The sequence below is a fragment of the Erythranthe guttata genome, chromosome 3 (assembly GCF_056151865.1).
Source record: "Erythranthe guttata isolate IM_541 chromosome 3, IM_541, whole genome shotgun sequence".
Classification (NCBI taxonomy): Eukaryota; Viridiplantae; Streptophyta; class Magnoliopsida; order Lamiales; family Phrymaceae; genus Erythranthe; species Erythranthe guttata.
The window spans coordinates 12,235,284-12,252,511 of NC_142535.1; the positions used below are offsets into that span (position 1 = coordinate 12,235,284).

At 33.6% G+C, this 17,228-nt stretch overlaps 1 protein-coding gene and 1 long non-coding RNA gene across 2 annotated transcripts; both read right to left on the reverse strand.

Moving 5' to 3' along the window:
* Positions 1-1,744: 1,744 nt before the first annotated feature.
* On the reverse strand, positions 1,745-12,490 carry LOC148771812 (uncharacterized). Its single transcript, XR_016030531.1, has 2 exons — positions 12,217-12,490; positions 1,745-2,184 (listed from the first exon to the last, which is right to left on the reverse strand). It is a non-coding gene; the product is annotated as an uncharacterized LOC148771812 (long non-coding RNA).
* A 2,374-nt stretch (positions 12,491-14,864) lies between these two features.
* Positions 14,865-16,639, reverse strand: LOC148771813 (FBD-associated F-box protein At5g38590-like). Its single transcript, XM_088815245.1, has 3 exons — positions 15,788-16,639; positions 15,298-15,432; positions 14,865-15,170 (listed from the first exon to the last, which is right to left on the reverse strand). The coding sequence occupies exons 1-3, from the start codon at positions 16,637-16,639 to the stop codon at positions 14,865-14,867; spliced, it is 1,293 nt and encodes a 430-aa protein (XP_088671371.1).
* Positions 16,640-17,228: the final 589 nt, after the last annotated feature.

Consider the following 17,228-nt stretch of genomic DNA (forward strand, 5'->3'; position numbering starts at 1 on the left):
AATTGAAACTTCAATTTTATCGTTTAAATTGAACTTTACTTGGTATTAATTTTACTTCAATCTTGTGCATTGCACGGGCAAAAAATCTAGTATATATATATATATATATATATATATATATATATATATATATATATATATATATATATATATATATATATATATATATATATATATATATGGGCCATTTGATATACACCCCTAGAATGAAAAATATATAGGGATAAGTCCACCCCTAAAAATCTTTCTTTGAGATAACCCCCTGGATAGGCAAAAGTATTATTGTGCCTTTATTTGTAATTTTCGCCCAACTGCATTCAGCATTTCTCCAACTGCATTCAACACAATAGGAAACTGCATTCAACACTTTTGGACCTGCATTTATCATTTTTCAGATTTTTCAATAAAATATTATAAATTTTTATTTTATTATTATTTTTTATTTTATTTAAATTAAGTTTAATTATTATTTTATTTTTTTAATTTTTTTAATTTTTTTTTTATTTTTTTAATTTTTTAATTTTTTTTTTTGGTTAATTTTTTTAATTTTGAATTTTTTTTGTTTTGTTAATTTTTTTTAACTAAAAAATATTTTTGAATAAATTTTCTGTACATAAATTGACTACAAATGACTATATAGTATAGTACATGTAATAGTCACGTATAGTTATATATAATCATGTACATTCTTTTTCCTCCAAAGTTATATATATTGTCTTTGAAATAATTTATGGTCCCGAATTCGTTTAATACAGAGGTGTTGTCTTAAGTGTTATGACACTTGAACAAACATGCAGCGGAAATAAAACGAACAATACTCAGAATTAAAAATGTTCACAAGTAAAGACTTGTGAACTTGCCCTTTACAGGACGGAAAAATATATATTAAAATCAGTATTCCAAGAATACAAACAGAAGAGGTGCGAAAACTTCTTCCTTATGAATGAATCATTCTCATGATCATTCTTACAATCAAATCTAGATACTAAAAGAAAAATATTAAAAATTCTAGATTTCAAAGATGTACTCGTGAGGAGTACGTAAAGAACTTATGATGAATCACTATCTTGATCATTCTTACAACCAAGTCTAGAAACATATATACTAAACAATCTAGACTACAAAGAATGTACTTATGAGAAGTACGTAAAGAATGTACTCATTGAGGAGTACGTAAAGATTATACTCATGAAGAGTACTACAACCAACCGATTCTAAAAACACTCTAAAATACTCATGTATTCTTTTCAGCTCTCGGTGTTTATTTCTTCGGAATCGATCAATTTCATTGAGTATTGAAATCGGTATTTATAGACATTTCAAGCTTCCACTCCTCAGCCCATGATCTGCAAGAAAACCAACCACAAGAGCACTCAAGAAAATGGGTTAGTGGGTTAGTTTAGAAGTTAAGATAAAATCCACAATTTAATCCACTAAGCACTACTTAACCCACTAAGTACTATACTTAACCCACTAAGCACTTAATCATAAGTAAAATTTAGTTTGAAAAATAAGAGAGTTAAAAACTAATTGTGGAATCCCACATTCCACGTATTTCAGTCTTGTACCTTCTTTTCACCCCAGAGTTATATATAGTCGACCGACTATGTAGACCGCTTATTATATACTAAAAATAACTTCACCGACACCAACAACAAAAACCACAATTTAAATCTTGATATCATAAATTAACTTGTACAAATATAGATCGAAATACACAATCACATGCATATGTTGTTCAACAAAGGACAAATCATCATAATCAATTAGTACCGAACAAAAACATGGATATACACGATCATCAACATCACTATACATCAGAAAAAACATATAGTTTATATATAATTATATATTACTACATGTTACGACATGTGACTATATATGACTATATGTATATGACTACATATAACTATATATGACTATATTTATATGACCACATGTGACTATATATGACTATATGTCTATGACCACAAGTGATTATATATGACTACATGTATATGACCACATGTAACTATACGAGTATAGTCATATATAGTGTAGCTTGCGGTATATAGCTTCAAATCTCACTTTTCAATACGATAACAATTCCGATTTATCAGTTGCAAAAAAATAATAATTTGATTTGACGAATACCCTATCTCTCGATAAAAACTTCGTACATAGAAGTTGTTCAAACACCGAGACCTGTGACAAAAAATCAACAATTATCATTAACTGCAATAACACAATCAAGTTTGAAATACATAAATTATTATTAATATACGTTCAAATGTACAAATCAAAATCAGTTCCCTTTACAAGTCCATGTTCACATAATAATTGTTGAGTGTAGATTTTACACTCAATACGTTTACTTTACGTGGATCTTTTGTTTAGATTTAATTATATTTGTGCTTTAATTGATTGATTTTGTGTTTTATAGGTGAAAAATGAGAATTAGGTGTCCATGAAGGAAAAAAGATCAAAAAGAAGGAAAAAGTTGCAAATAAGGAAACAAATCAAATTGGAAGAAGGAATCTCGCCACAGCTTTGACAGTGTCCACGATTTCGAGCATATCTCTCTCATACGAACTCCGAATTAGGTGATTTTGGCGGCATTGGAAAGCTAATGTCAAGGGCTACAATTCTTATTTACACAATATTCCAAAATTCGGACTCCAACATGGCGAAAATCGAATAACAAGTTCTGATAGGGGGAAAGTGGCGGAAATTGAGTCCTATTAGGTTTCTACTACTTCCTTATCAAGAAACGCCTATAAAAGCAACATGTCTCTACACCATAAGCACAAAATTTTACACCACAAAACGCGAAGAACGAAGATCAACGAAGACTCAAGCATAGTTTTTCTTATTTATTTTATTTATTCTATTTTGTTTCTTATAAGAATTACGAGTAGCTAAGTTTTTAATCTAGGATTTTGTTGGAACCCTATGTGGGGATTGTGAACCCGTTTTCTTGAGATTATGCAATTATGATTTTATGATTATTTCTTATACTTGTTATGATTGTTAGTGCATGAACTTGATCAATTTATGTGCTTTATCTGTGATTATTGGGATAGACTCGACAGAGCTATTTTGATAATTAGACGGTAAGTATAAGAGCCTTCGAGTAGTTTTCACCGGATGAGTGTGTCAATTGCATGTGGTGTCGTAGACATACAGATATCACCTTAGGTAGCCATTTACGAGACTTGTTAGTTAATGCTTTATTTATAATTGGTTTGCATAGACATATAGTGAATCGTTTATGAATAATAGACTCATAATACACGCGACAGCGGGTTATGAGTAAATTTGTGTCTCGGGTTAATAATCATGAATCATATATTTCATCATTGAGGGGTTTTGGGTGAGCAATTCTTGCATAGGGGGAAGACAAAATCCTAGATCCGTTTTTATATTGATATTATCTCTTGTTTATTTGCTTTCCTAATTAGTTTAATTTATTTAGTTGATTAAATTTGACAACCTTGCGTAGGCTGGATAAAATCATAGTTGTTAGAATTTGGTACTTAGGATTAGGTAATTTGAGTATTCCCTGTGGGATCGACATCCGACTCTCACGAGTCCACTTTTACTACTTGTTTGCGATACGTGCACTTGCGTGTTAGGTATTTAGCACCCAATAAGTTTTTGGCGCCGTTGCCGGGGAATACGGCTAAATTATCTATTTATTCTAATATCAAATTTGAGCAATTTTTCTTACTTCAGCCATTTAATTTTTATTTTTTTATTTTTTATTTTTATTTTTTATTTTTATTTTTTGTTTTTGTTTCATGTCTGGTTACAATGTTCGGGCACCTCAAACGGGATATGAATGGCTTTCATCTGACGAGTACCTCCAAAACACCTATGATATGCCTCCGTTTTGTTCAGCATGTGGTGGGAATCATTATTCCGATCAATGTTGGGGATCACCAACAGCGACGAATTTCGACGAAATTACCAACGGAGGTTATTGGAACACTTACACCAACAACACATACGAGCAAAGCTTTCAAGACCAAGATTTGAACGAGTTTCAACATAGAGAGCCACAATTTGATGATTTTCAAAATTATTATCCAATGCAGCAGCAGCAGAGCACTGATGAACAAGTTGATTTGGTATCCCTCATTGCCGAATTTATGAAGTCCACTCAAGCATCATTTCAAAACATGGAGATACAACTGGAAGAGATGACGCTCAAATTAAAATCTGAATCTCTTGAAAATATTCCAGACGAAATCGGCAATGGTTATATCAAAGAAAATTCGGGTGAAGCCTGCGGTGAGAAAAATCTTCTATGTCCGGAAAATAGTGTCGATGTGAGAGAAATAGAAATTACGAAGACACTTGAGCATGATGAATCTGAGAAGGCAATCGAGCTAAACCACGAAGATGCCTCAGAACAAGAGAAGAAGGACATGGATGTAATGATTGAAGATATTCTAGGTGTGGGCTCTGTCGTTGATCTAAATGTGGATTTGAAGGCATCAAGAGTGGTTGATGAGAAGACTAATATTTTTGAGGTGGAGGTTATACGCAGACTGGAGATTTTTGTATACCGATTTAAGGGAGCGGGTGATGAAAATCCCATCTTGGCTTCGTACCGATTGATTACAACCAAAAAAGACTACAAGCTAAGGTGGACCGTGACATATTGCAGTGCTATCTATGCCTTGGTTGCAATTGAAGTGATAGAGCTCATGGATGGATGCGCAATCTACAAGGCTTTGGATTGGACATAACAATTTCAAGAAGCAAAGTCTGGCTGAAGACTTAAAATTTAGCGCTTCTTGGGAGGCAACCCGAGCTTTACTGTTTTTCATATTTTTCTTTAATTTTATGTTTTATTTTTATTTTCATAGGCATGCATTCTAATTAATTTATTTGATTTCTTATTTTTAAGGTCGGAATTGCGATCGGGACAGTCATCCGAGAGACATAGAGGGCATCTTCGCAAGAGGAAATCAAATTTCTTTCCCACAAATTCTCACACCCCGAAGACAACGATTCCGACTAAATCAGGTGTTTTCTATCCTTAAACTTTGTGCTAATTTCGTTGAGGGCAACGAAAATTTTAAGTTTGGGGGTGAAAAAAAAAGCATGTTTTTTTGTGTTTATTTGTTTTAGTTTGCATGCATTAGGTTTATTTATTTTTATTTATTTTTATTGCTTTTATCGTTTTTTCCGAAAAAAAAAAAAAAAAAAACAATTGCTTGAGTCGAATGCATCGATGAATTATGATGATGAGAGATGGTCAATGTTTGATGATGAGACTACTTGTTTTATGCTTTTAAGGAGTAGATATTTGTTCAACTTTCGATTCAACGGAACGTAGAAGTGAATTATTGCTAGGAATCACACCTTGTGCATTGCTTTGGTTGAATGTTTTGCATTTTAAATTTGGAATTTATTTGTGCTCAATCATGCTTTGTTCGGTTTTAAATCTCACCTTAGGACATTTATGATACGAAGTGTTGATAGTAAGTGATTTGGGATATGATTTGGGCCTTCTTTGAACCGTTTGAGCCTTTCAAGCCTACCCTTTTTGTCAAATTATCCTTAGAACCTTGATTTGAGCCTCGGAGAAAAGGTGTTCTTTCTTTTAGCCAATATGTAGAAGGTAGAAAAGTGGAGATTTTTGAATAATTATCCCTTGGTGGTCGGTCGAAAAATTCTTATAAGATCTTTCTTCTTCTTCGATTAAAAAAAAAAAAAAAAAAGAAAAAAAAAAAAAGAAAAAAAAGAAAAAGGATAGATATATATGTGCATCTTCATATATATATATATATATCTAAATTCTTCGATTCGAAAAAAAAAAAAAAAAAAAAAAAAAAAAAAAAAAAAAAAAAAAGAAGAATAGATTAGAAGGGAGAAATAAGGACTAGTTGTTGAGTTGTGTTGAAAACTCGATCCAGTGCCTCAAGGCAAAAGTGTTGACGTGTGAATTTTGGAGAATCGAGTTTATTTAAGTCCCTAGAGGTGAATTCATTGTTTCAAACGCCTATCTTTCAAATTTTGGCGTAATCACCTCAATTCAAGACAATTAGCCACACATACCCATATTACCTACCTCGGACCAAAGAGCCTAACAATTGAAAGCCACAAAGTCCCAATGATCCCAATAGCTTATTGTTCAATATTAGTTGAGTAAAATAATTTGGTGAGTATTTGGAGTCAAATATATGCATGTAAGTATAAATTTTCTCTATTTTTAACTTGCAAATATTGGATACTTGAAGCAATTGTATGATTTGTGGTTTTTGGTAATAGTAAGTGACTAAGTGCCGTTGAATGTTAAGTTTGCGAATACCTAGGAATTATCATCATAATTGCAAGTTCTGAAAACATGAAGTTGATCAATCGATCTATGTAATGAGATGTATTGTCATGGTTTGTGTTCTTAATTTGATTTTACTTGAGGACAAGCAAAAGTTCAAGTTTGGGGGTGTGTTGAGTGTAGATTTTACACTCAATACGTTTACTTTACGTGGATCTTTTGTTTAGATTTAATTATATTTGTGCTTTAATTGATTGATTTTGTGTTTTATAGGTGAAAAACGAGAATTAGGTGTCCATGAAGGAAAAAATATCAAAAAGAAGGAAAAAGTTGCAAATAAGGAAACAAATCAAATTGGAAGAAGGAATCTCGCCACAGCTTTGACAGTGTCCACGATTTCGAGCATATCTCTCTCATACGAACTCCGAATTAGGTGATTTTGGCGGCATTGGAAAGCTAATTTCAAGGGCTACAATTCTTATTTACACAATATTCCAAAATTCGGACTCCAACATGGCGAAAATCGAATAACAAGTTCTGATAGGGGGAAAGTGGCGGAAATTGAGTCCTATTAGGTTTCTACTACTTCCTTATCAAGAAACGCCTATAAAAGCAACATGTCTCTACACCATAAGCACAAAATTTTACACCACAAAACGCGAAGAACGAAGATCAACGAAGACTCAAGCATAGTTTTTCTTATTTATTTTATTTATTCTATTTTGTTTCTTATAAGAATTACGAGTAGCTAAGTTTTTAATCTAGGATTTTGTTGGAACCCTATGTGGGGATTGTGAACCCGTTTTCTTGAGATTATGCAATTATGATTTTATGATTATTTCTTATACTTGTTATGATTGTTAGTGCATGAACTTGATCAATTTATGTGCTTTATCTGTGATTATTGGGATAGACTCGACAGAGCTATTTTGATAATTAGACGGTAAGTATAAGAGCCTTCGAGTAGTTTTCACCGGATGAGTGTGTCAATTGCATGTGGTGTCGTAGACATACAGATATCACCTTAGGTAGCCATTTACGAGACTTGTTAGTTAATGCTTTATTTATAATTGGTTTGCATAGACATATAGTGAATCGTTTATGAATAATAGACTCATAATACACGCGACAGCGGGTTATGAGTAAATTTGTGTCTCGGGTTAATAATCATGAATCATATATTTCATCATTGAGGGGTTTTGGGTGAGCAATTCTTGCATAGGGGGAAGACAAAATCCTAGATCCGTTTTTATATTGATATTATCTCTTGTTTATTTGCTTTCCTAATTAGTTTAATTTATTTAGTTGATTAAATTTGACAACCTTGCGTAGGCTGGATAAAATCATAGTTGTTAGAATTTGGTACTTAGGATTAGGTAATTTGAGTATTCCCTGTGGGATCGACATCCGACTCTCATGAGTCCACTTTTACTACTTGTTTGCGATACGTGCACTTGCGTGTTAGGTATTTAGCACCCAATAAGTTTTTGGCGCCGTTGCCGGGGAATACGGCTAAATTATCTATTTATTCTAATATCAAATTTGAGCAATTTTTCTTACTTCAGCCATTTAATTTTTATTTTTTTATTTTTTATTTTTATTTTTTATTTTTATTTTTTGTTTTTGTTTCATGTCTGGTTACAATGTTCGGGCACCTCAAACGGGATATGAATGGCTTTCATCTGACGAGTACCTCTAAAACACCTATGATATGCCTCCGTTTTGTTCAGCATGTGGTGGGAATCATTATTCCGATCAATGTTGGGGATCACCAACAGCGACGAATTTCGACGAAATTACCAACGGAGGTTATTGGAACACTTACACCAACAACACATACGAGCAAAGCTTTCAAGACCAAGATTTGAACGAGTTTCAACATAGAGAGCCACAATTTGATGATTTTCAAAATTATTATCCAATGCAGCAGCAGCAGAGCACTGATGAACAAGTTGATTTGGTATCCCTCATTGCCGAATTTATGAAGTCCACTCAAGCATCATTTCAAAACATGGAGATACAACTGGAAGAGATGACGCTCAAATTAAAATCTGAATCTCTTGAAAATATTCCAGACGAAATCGGCAATGGTTATATCAAAGAAAATTCGGGTGAAGCCTGCGGTGAGAAAAATCTTCTATGTCCGGAAAATAGTGTCGATGTGAGAGAAATAGAAATTACGAAGACACTTGAGCATGATGAATCTGAGAAGGCAATCGAGCTAAACCACGAAGATGCCTCAGAACAAGAGAAGAAGGACATGGATGTAATGATTGAAGATATTCTAGGTGTGGGCTCTGTCGTTGATCTAAATGTGGATTTGAAGGCATCAAGAGTGGTTGATGAGAAGACTAATATTTTTGAGGTGGAGGTTATACGCAGACTGGAGATTTTTGTATACCGATTTAAGGGAGCGGGTGATGAAAATCCCATCTTGGCTTCGTACCGATTGATTACAACCAAAAAAGACTACAAGCTAAGGTGGACCGTGACATATTGCAGTGCTATCTATGCCTTGGTTGCAATTGAAGTGATAGAGCTCATGGATGGATGCGCAATCTACAAGGCTTTGGATTGGACATAACAATTTCAAGAAGCAAAGTCTGGCTGAAGACTTAAAATTTAGCGCTTCTTGGGAGGCAACCCGAGCTTTACTGTTTTTCATATTTTTCTTTAATTTTATGTTTTATTTTTATTTTCATAGGCATGCATTCTAATTAATTTATTTGATTTCTTATTTTTAAGGTCGGAATTGCGATCGGGACAGTCATCCGAGAGACATAGAGGGCATCTTCGCAAGAGGAAAATCAAATTTCTTTCCCACAAATTCTCACACCCCGAAGACAACGATTCCGACTAAATCAGGTGTTTTCTATCCTTAAACTTTGTGCTAATTTCGTTGAGGGCAACGAAAATTTTAAGTTTGGGGGTGAAAAAAAAAGCATGTTTTTTTGTGTTTATTTGTTTTAGTTTGCATGCATTAGGTTTATTTATTTTTATTTATTTTTATTGCTTTTATCGTTTTTTCCGAAAAAAAAAAAAAAAAAACAATTGCTTGAGTCGAATGCATCGATGAATTATGATGATGAGAGATGGTCAATGTTTGATGATGAGACTACTTGTTTTATGCTTTTAAGGAGTAGATATTTGTTCAACTTTCGATTCAACGGAACGTAGAAGTGAATTATTGCTAGGAATCACACCTTGTGCATTGCTTTGGTTGAATGTTTTGCATTTTAAATTTGGAATTTATTTGTGCTCAATCATGCTTTGTTCGGTTTTAAATCTCACCTTAGGACATTTATGATACGAAGTGTTGATAGTAAGTGATTTGGGATATGATTTGGGCCTTCTTTGAACCGTTTGAGCCTTTCAAGCCTACCATTTTTGTCAAATTATCCTTAGAACCTTGATTTGAGCCTCGGAGAAAAGGTGTTCTTTCTTTTAGCCAATATGTAGAAGGTAGAAAAGTGGAGATTTTTGAATAATTATCCCTTGGTGGTCGGTCGAAAAATTCTTATAAGATCTTTCTTCTTCTTCGATTAAAAAAAAAAAAAAAAAAAAAAAAAAAAAAAAAAAAAAAAAAAAAAGAAAAAGGATAGATATATATGTGCATCTTCATATATATATATATATATATATCTAAATTCTTCGATTCGAAAAAAAAAAAAAAAAAAAAAAAAAAAAAAAAAAAAGAAAAGAAGAAGAATAGATTAGAAGGGAGAAATAAGGACTAGTTGTTGAGTTGTGTTGAAAACTCGATCCAGTGCCTCAAGGCAAAAGTGTTGACGTGTGAATTTTGGAGAATCGAGTTTATTTAAGTCCCTAGAGGTGAATTCATTGTTTCAAACGCCTATCTTTCAAATTTTGGCGTAATCACCTCAATTCAAGACAATTAGCCACACATACCCATATTACCTACCTCGGACCAAAGAGCCTAACAATTGAAAGCCACAAAGTCCCAATGATCCCAATAGCTTATTGTTCAATATTAGTTGAGTAAAATAATTTGGTGAGTATTTGGAGTCAAATATATGCATGTAAGTATAAATTTTCTCTATTTTTAACTTGCAAATATTGGATACTTGAAGCAATTGTATGATTTGTGGTTTTTGGTAATAGTAAGTGACTAAGTGCCGTTGAATGTTAAGTTTGCGAATACCTAGGAATTATCATCATAATTGCAAGTTCTGAAAACATGAAGTTGATCAATCGATCTATGTAATGAGATGTATTGTCATGGTTTGTGTTCTTAATTTGATTTTACTTGAGGACAAGCAAAAGTTCAAGTTTGGGGGTGTGTTGAGTGTAGATTTTACACTCAATACGTTTACTTTACGTGGATCTTTTGTTTAGATTTAATTATATTTGTGCTTTAATTGATTGATTTTGTGTTTTATAGGTGAAAAACGAGAATTAGGTGTCCATGAAGGAAAAAATATCAAAAAGAAGGAAAAAGTTGCAAATAAGGAAACAAATCAAATTGGAAGAAGGAATCTCGCCACAGCTTTGACAGTGTCCACGATTTCGAGCATATCTCTCTCATACGAACTCCGAATTAGGTGATTTTGGCGGCATTGGAAAGCTAATTTCAAGGGCTACAATTCTTATTTACACAATATTCCAAAATTCGGACTCCAACATGGCGAAAATCGAATAACAAGTTCTGATAGGGGGAAAGTGGCGGAAATTGAGTCCTATTAGGTTTCTACTACTTCCTTATCAAGAAACGCCTATAAAAGCAACATGTCTCTACACCATAAGCACAAAATTTTACACCACAAAACGCGAAGAACGAAGATCAACGAAGACTCAAGCATAGTTTTTCTTATTTATTTTATTTATTCTATTTTGTTTCTTATAAGAATTACGAGTAGCTAAGTTTTTAATCTAGGATTTTGTTGGAACCCTATGTGGGGATTGTGAACCCGTTTTCTTGAGATTATGCAATTATGATTTTATGATTATTTCTTATACTTGTTATGATTGTTAGTGCATGAACTTGATCAATTTATGTGCTTTATCTGTGATTATTGGGATAGACTCGACAGAGCTATTTTGATAATTAGACGGTAAGTATAAGAGCCTTCGAGTAGTTTTCACCGGATGAGTGTGTCAATTGCATGTGGTGTCGTAGACATACAGATATCACCTTAGGTAGCCATTTACGAGACTTGTTAGTTAATGCTTTATTTATAATTGGTTTGCATAGACATATAGTGAATCGTTTATGAATAATAGACTCATAATACACGCGACAGCGGGTTATGAGTAAATTTGTGTCTCGGGTTAATAATCATGAATCATATATTTCATCATTGAGGGGTTTTGGGTGAGCAATTCTTGCATAGGGGGAAGACAAAATCCTAGATCCGTTTTTATATTGATATTATCTCTTGTTTATTTGCTTTCCTAATTAGTTTAATTTATTTAGTTGATTAAATTTGACAACCTTGCGTAGGCTGGATAAAATCATAGTTGTTAGAATTTGGTACTTAGGATTAGGTAATTTGAGTATTCCCTGTGGGATCGACATCCGACTCTCACGAGTCCACTTTTACTACTTGTTTGCGATACGTGCACTTGCGTGTTAGGTATTTAGCACCCAACAATAATCCTCTACAATAACACTTTGTGCTACATTCCTCAAATTTTATATATATTAAAAAAATGCAAACTTCCACCGATCATCAAGCTTCTACCTCTCTCTCTTTTTAAAAATAAAATAAAAAACTGAAACTTCAATATTCATCGAGAAACAAAAAGAGTGCACATGAGATAAACAAGGTTGTGAACAGATAAAACTTTTGGTAATTCTATTGACATATGCATAATGCATCCCAATTTGTTTTGATCTTTAATTTATGCAAAACACAAAAAATTATTAAGCAAACGATTAGGATTTAATAAAAATGACTGGGCAACAGGGGAAAAATAAAACGAATCACCTTAAAGATGTAGATCTTGTATGTCTTCACGTTCTTCTTCGTCCTCTTCTTCTTCTCTCCGCCGATGGCCGCCTTTCCGGCATCCTTGAGGAGCTTCTTGCCAGCCTTCGGCTTCTTCTTCGACGCCACCATCAGAGATTTGTTTTTTTTTTGGCCATAGAGACTTAGAGAGAGGGAGAGAAGACGAGAGATGAAGAGGGGGAGAGAGAGAGGAAGAGAAGAAGACAGAAAGATAAAGGGGATCGGGGAAATAAAACGGCTTGGGTTTGGTGGAATAGAGATTAAGGCAAGTATTTGAATTAAAACTAAAAGGGTAAAACGGGTACTTTAAATTGTTCAGGGGTCTCGCTAATTAAGATCAGAATTTGGATTTTTTACTAGGATAAAAATATTTAATGGACCTCCTCATATATATTTTCAAAACTAAGGGGTATCACTCATTTTCCCATATATATATATATATATATATATATATATATATATATATATATATATATATATATATATATATATATATATTATTTATGAAATTTAATTGTAATTTTCATAAGAAACATAAGTAACTAGGAGATAAATCCTTTTAATTCAGTAACAAGGAAAAATAAAATGAAATAGATGGATGAAAAGACAGGAAAATGTTACAAAAAAAAAAATAAGTAACTAAGAGTATAATTTCTTCTTATTATTTATCCACAAAGCATTATTTATTGTTGGAATTTCATATTTTAAAATTAGTAATGTCATTTTTTTTTCTTTTTTCCTTAAATAACTTGCCGAGTCGACCCGCAAATATTATATTATCATGGCTTATCTTATCTTCTAGACATAGTTTTTGTTAGATCTTTCAAGATCAAATAATACAATTTCTAAACACTCTCTTTATCTAATTAATATCTAGATAAATCTGCAACAATTTTTAATGAAAGATAAAAGACAGAAGGCATTTTTAAACACTTCATTTCCCTAATTAATATCTAGATGAATCTGCAACAATTAAGATAGAAAAATAAGGCATTTTTAAACGCTCTTTTTCCCTAATTAATATCTAGATAAATCTGCAACAATTAAAAAAATATAAAAAATAAGTTTTTCTAAACACTCTGGTTATGTAATTTGTAATTACTATCTCCGTAGAACCTCACCAATTTTCGCCTATAAGCCCAGATAAATGTTGCACGCCTGTTTTTGTTAGTCGTGGTATCCCTGCGTCCCCTTATCGCGTCGCCTTATCGATCCTACCCGACTATAATCCATGTTTTTGATACAAAACCAACTTTTCCAACCTGAGGTCGCAAGTCTGCATAATTAGACGTAGTGGATGTTGATGTAGCAAAATTATAACTTGAATTTTATCCACAATACTTCTAAAGCCCAGCTGGAAAGTATTCTAGTGCACTCAACAAAATCTACTTCGGGCTGATAATCTGCCCCTTGCACGCACTAAATTCAGAGACTCTAACGAGGGGCTCGATCTCGATAAATTCAGAGACTCTAACGAGGGGCTTGATTCTGTTTAATGGGAGTGTAACAGCTGACAGAACCACCAGCCCCTCATTACCGAAAGCAGACAAAAGCCCCCGATTATATTCAAGTGGACAAAGCAGCAGAAAGACCTCATTCTCATTATTTTCAAGAGGCGCCAGAGCAGCAGAAAGACCCTCACTATGCATACTAGCAATAACTTTTTAGGTCTCACTTGCTTCGTATCTCTTGTTATTTAATTAATTGGGACATTTTTGAAGTTCTTGTGCATGAAAAAAATACTTAAAAATTATTATTAAATGGCGAAAAACACTGACAACCACGCTCATAAAAGACTTCACTTATAATTATGTTGATTATAGACAAACATAAATTGTTATTAAATGGCGAAAAACACTGACAACCACGCTCATAAAAGACTTGACTTATAATTATGTTGATTATAGACAAACATGTATCTTGTATTTATAATACTTTGTTCCTCAATAAATATTGGACAATAAGGAATGATTTGATCAAGTCGTGAATAAAGTCTTTCTACAACTGTCCCGGAACTTGCTTAACATATATCACATTTTCTACATATTTGTGGACATGTCAAAAGTATTATTTTAAACTAAAATTTTACGTTCGTAAATAAATAAATAAATAAGAAATAATCGTACAAATAAGATTTTAATGTTTCGAACGTTATGACTTGACAAACGTGCGATGAGTAAGTTAAGAAATTTGTACTTTGATCTTCTTCGATTTTTATTTTTTTAATTTGATAACATTTATTCAAGGGTTCGGACTTGAGCTCGAATCAAAAGTTAAGGCTTGATGAACGCGTGAATTTGATTGGTCCCTCATATCTAATTGACATTTGATTATAAGATCTTACACTTTTCAACATTTTGTTTAGGAAAACACTTGTCAATATTTGATTGGTCAATAAGTACCGAATTTACTTAAAACTATTTATATTCGGAATCAAATTATTTATAAAAACTCCACGATCCATCCGACTTGTAGCCCTAGCTATAAATGACAATGTAGAAAACATAACAGTAAACTACTAAACTCAACCTTGCATCTAAATTAAAGTTTAAAGTGGTAAAGGTTACTCTGAACATACATGCAACAAATTTCTAATAATACTCCATACAATTTTCCACTTGGTCATCTTAGATTATGACGAAATTAATGGAGTTTCGCAGCATTGGTTGTAAATGTTGCCAGACAAGAGCTCTCATCCTATGTCGTGTGATCTTCGGGGCCTCGGCCCGAATTTCGATCGACAGCTCTTCAAGTTCCACAGCATTTGTAATGACATGGGACACAACTACCAAATCGAAAGAACATCCGATAAATCCCGTCAATTTCACCTTCTTAAGATTGTTATTTGGATTGTTACATGGAGTATTATTCAACTCAATGTTGTGCTCGCCAAGCATTTTATTTTCAAACCACCCCGAAACCCACAAATGAAACTGCAAAAAAAAAAAAAAAAAAAACAAACAAACAAACAAAAATATTCACTAGTTTATTTATTTTAAATTTATATTATATATAATGTGAAGAACAAAGAAAAATTATAGTATTTATTAAATTTAGTACCTTTATCTCAAGTTTCTGTAAAGATGGACATGCATCGATCATACGAACGAGTTGATCTCTGCTAGAAGGACTACGCATATGAGCTTCCAGCTCCATATGTTTGAGAAATGGCAGCGATACGTCGGTATCGTGTTTCTGGAAAATAACACGAAAACAAAATCAAGTAATCGAGAATCATATATATATTATGACGACAATGCATACATGACATATATACACACATTCTAGAGAGGGAGAGAGAGGGAGGGAGGGAGAGAGAGAGTGAGAGAGAGTGAGAGAGAGTGAGGGAGAGAGAGAGAGAGAGAGAGAGAGAGAGAGAGAGAGAGAGAGAGAGAGAGAGAGAGAGAGAGAGAGAGAGAGAGAGAGAGAGAGAGAGAGAGAGAGAGAGAGAGAGAGAGAGAGAGAGAGAGAGAGAGAGAGAGAGAGAGAGAGAGAGAGAGAGAGAGAGAGAGAGAGAGAGAGAGAGAGAGAAGTAATGCACAACGCTTACCATTAAATGAGATGGATCAGCTGAGAGATTAACCTTGACTAATCGCTCACAAATAATTCCCTTTGAAATGATTTGGTCAATAGGATAACCACGATTGTAACAAATATTGTCACAACTGCTAAACTCGAGAAGCATCGGTACATTCTCGAGCACAAGGTCACGTGAAAGTTGCAATTTGTGAAACCTCAACGAAACTAGGCTGATCGCGTCTCTAATCTCGATGGACCTGATATTCGCGCACGAAGATATGTTCAAGTACTTCAAATTCGGCGCCCAATCGCCATCGACGAGCACTTCTCTCAACGCGGAGATATTTTTTATCGAGAGATGTTCTAGAAGGACGAAGTTCTTAAGCAGTGACTCGAGATCCTGGTCGTCGAAACCAATGGCCTGCAGAGACAGTTCCTTAAGGGACTGAAACCCCGGGCGCAGGGCAACGCCGCTCTCGGTGAGAAAACTCGAAATCGGGAAAACGAGGGAAGAGTACTCTTCGTGTAAGTGCATGTCGATGGCGTGGATTTGTTTTGACAACGCAAACTCGAGCCACCTTTTGATGATGTGGGGCAATTCTGATATCCCGCCACTAAAATACGGGAAATCGTGGATTCGGAATTCCTCCAAAAAATGGCCTCCCTTGTGGGAATCCAATACGCGATCGACCATGTTCGCGTAGTTTGAGAATCTCGTTTCGCGGTTGTACGTTTGCTTTTTGGAGGGAGAAAAATCGAGACGGGTGGTGTAGGTGCTGAGGTGGCGCCATCGTGTGGATAAGATGCTCGTCGATACGGCATCGGCCAACGGGAGCCGTGAGATTATCGACACAAGAATGTCGTCGGGCAATTGGCTGATCATGTCAACACCATTGTCGCATGTTGTTGCTGCTATAATTTCTTCCTGCAACAAATTATATATATATATATATATATATATATATATATATATATATATATATATATATATATATATATATATATATATATATATATATATATATATATATTATAAATTTGTTATTAATTATATATACATATATATATATTTTTTTGATAATATAATTAGAGGATTTAATTTAATCATACCTTGGGTAGAGATTTATGTTGATTCTTGTTTCTCTTTGATGAAACTTTCTTCCTCCTGTTGTATGCCATCTTGATTTCTCTAACTAGCAAAATACTTTTGATGATTAAAGCAACATGATATAGAGAGAGAGTAGCTGATAGAGAGAGTAGGTAGAGAGAGAGTAATTAGTGAAGGAGACTTCTTAATAAAATGGGGACTTTGTAACAAAAGACAAGGAAAGAGAATCGTGTATGGTAGAACTAGGATTTTTCTCACTAATTAATAAGATACGTTTCCAAAGAAAAATAGGTTTCCCTCCCAAAAAAGAAAAACGGAAAATTTAAGGTTGTGAAATGTGAAGTGAGAATACTTTTTTTTTGGT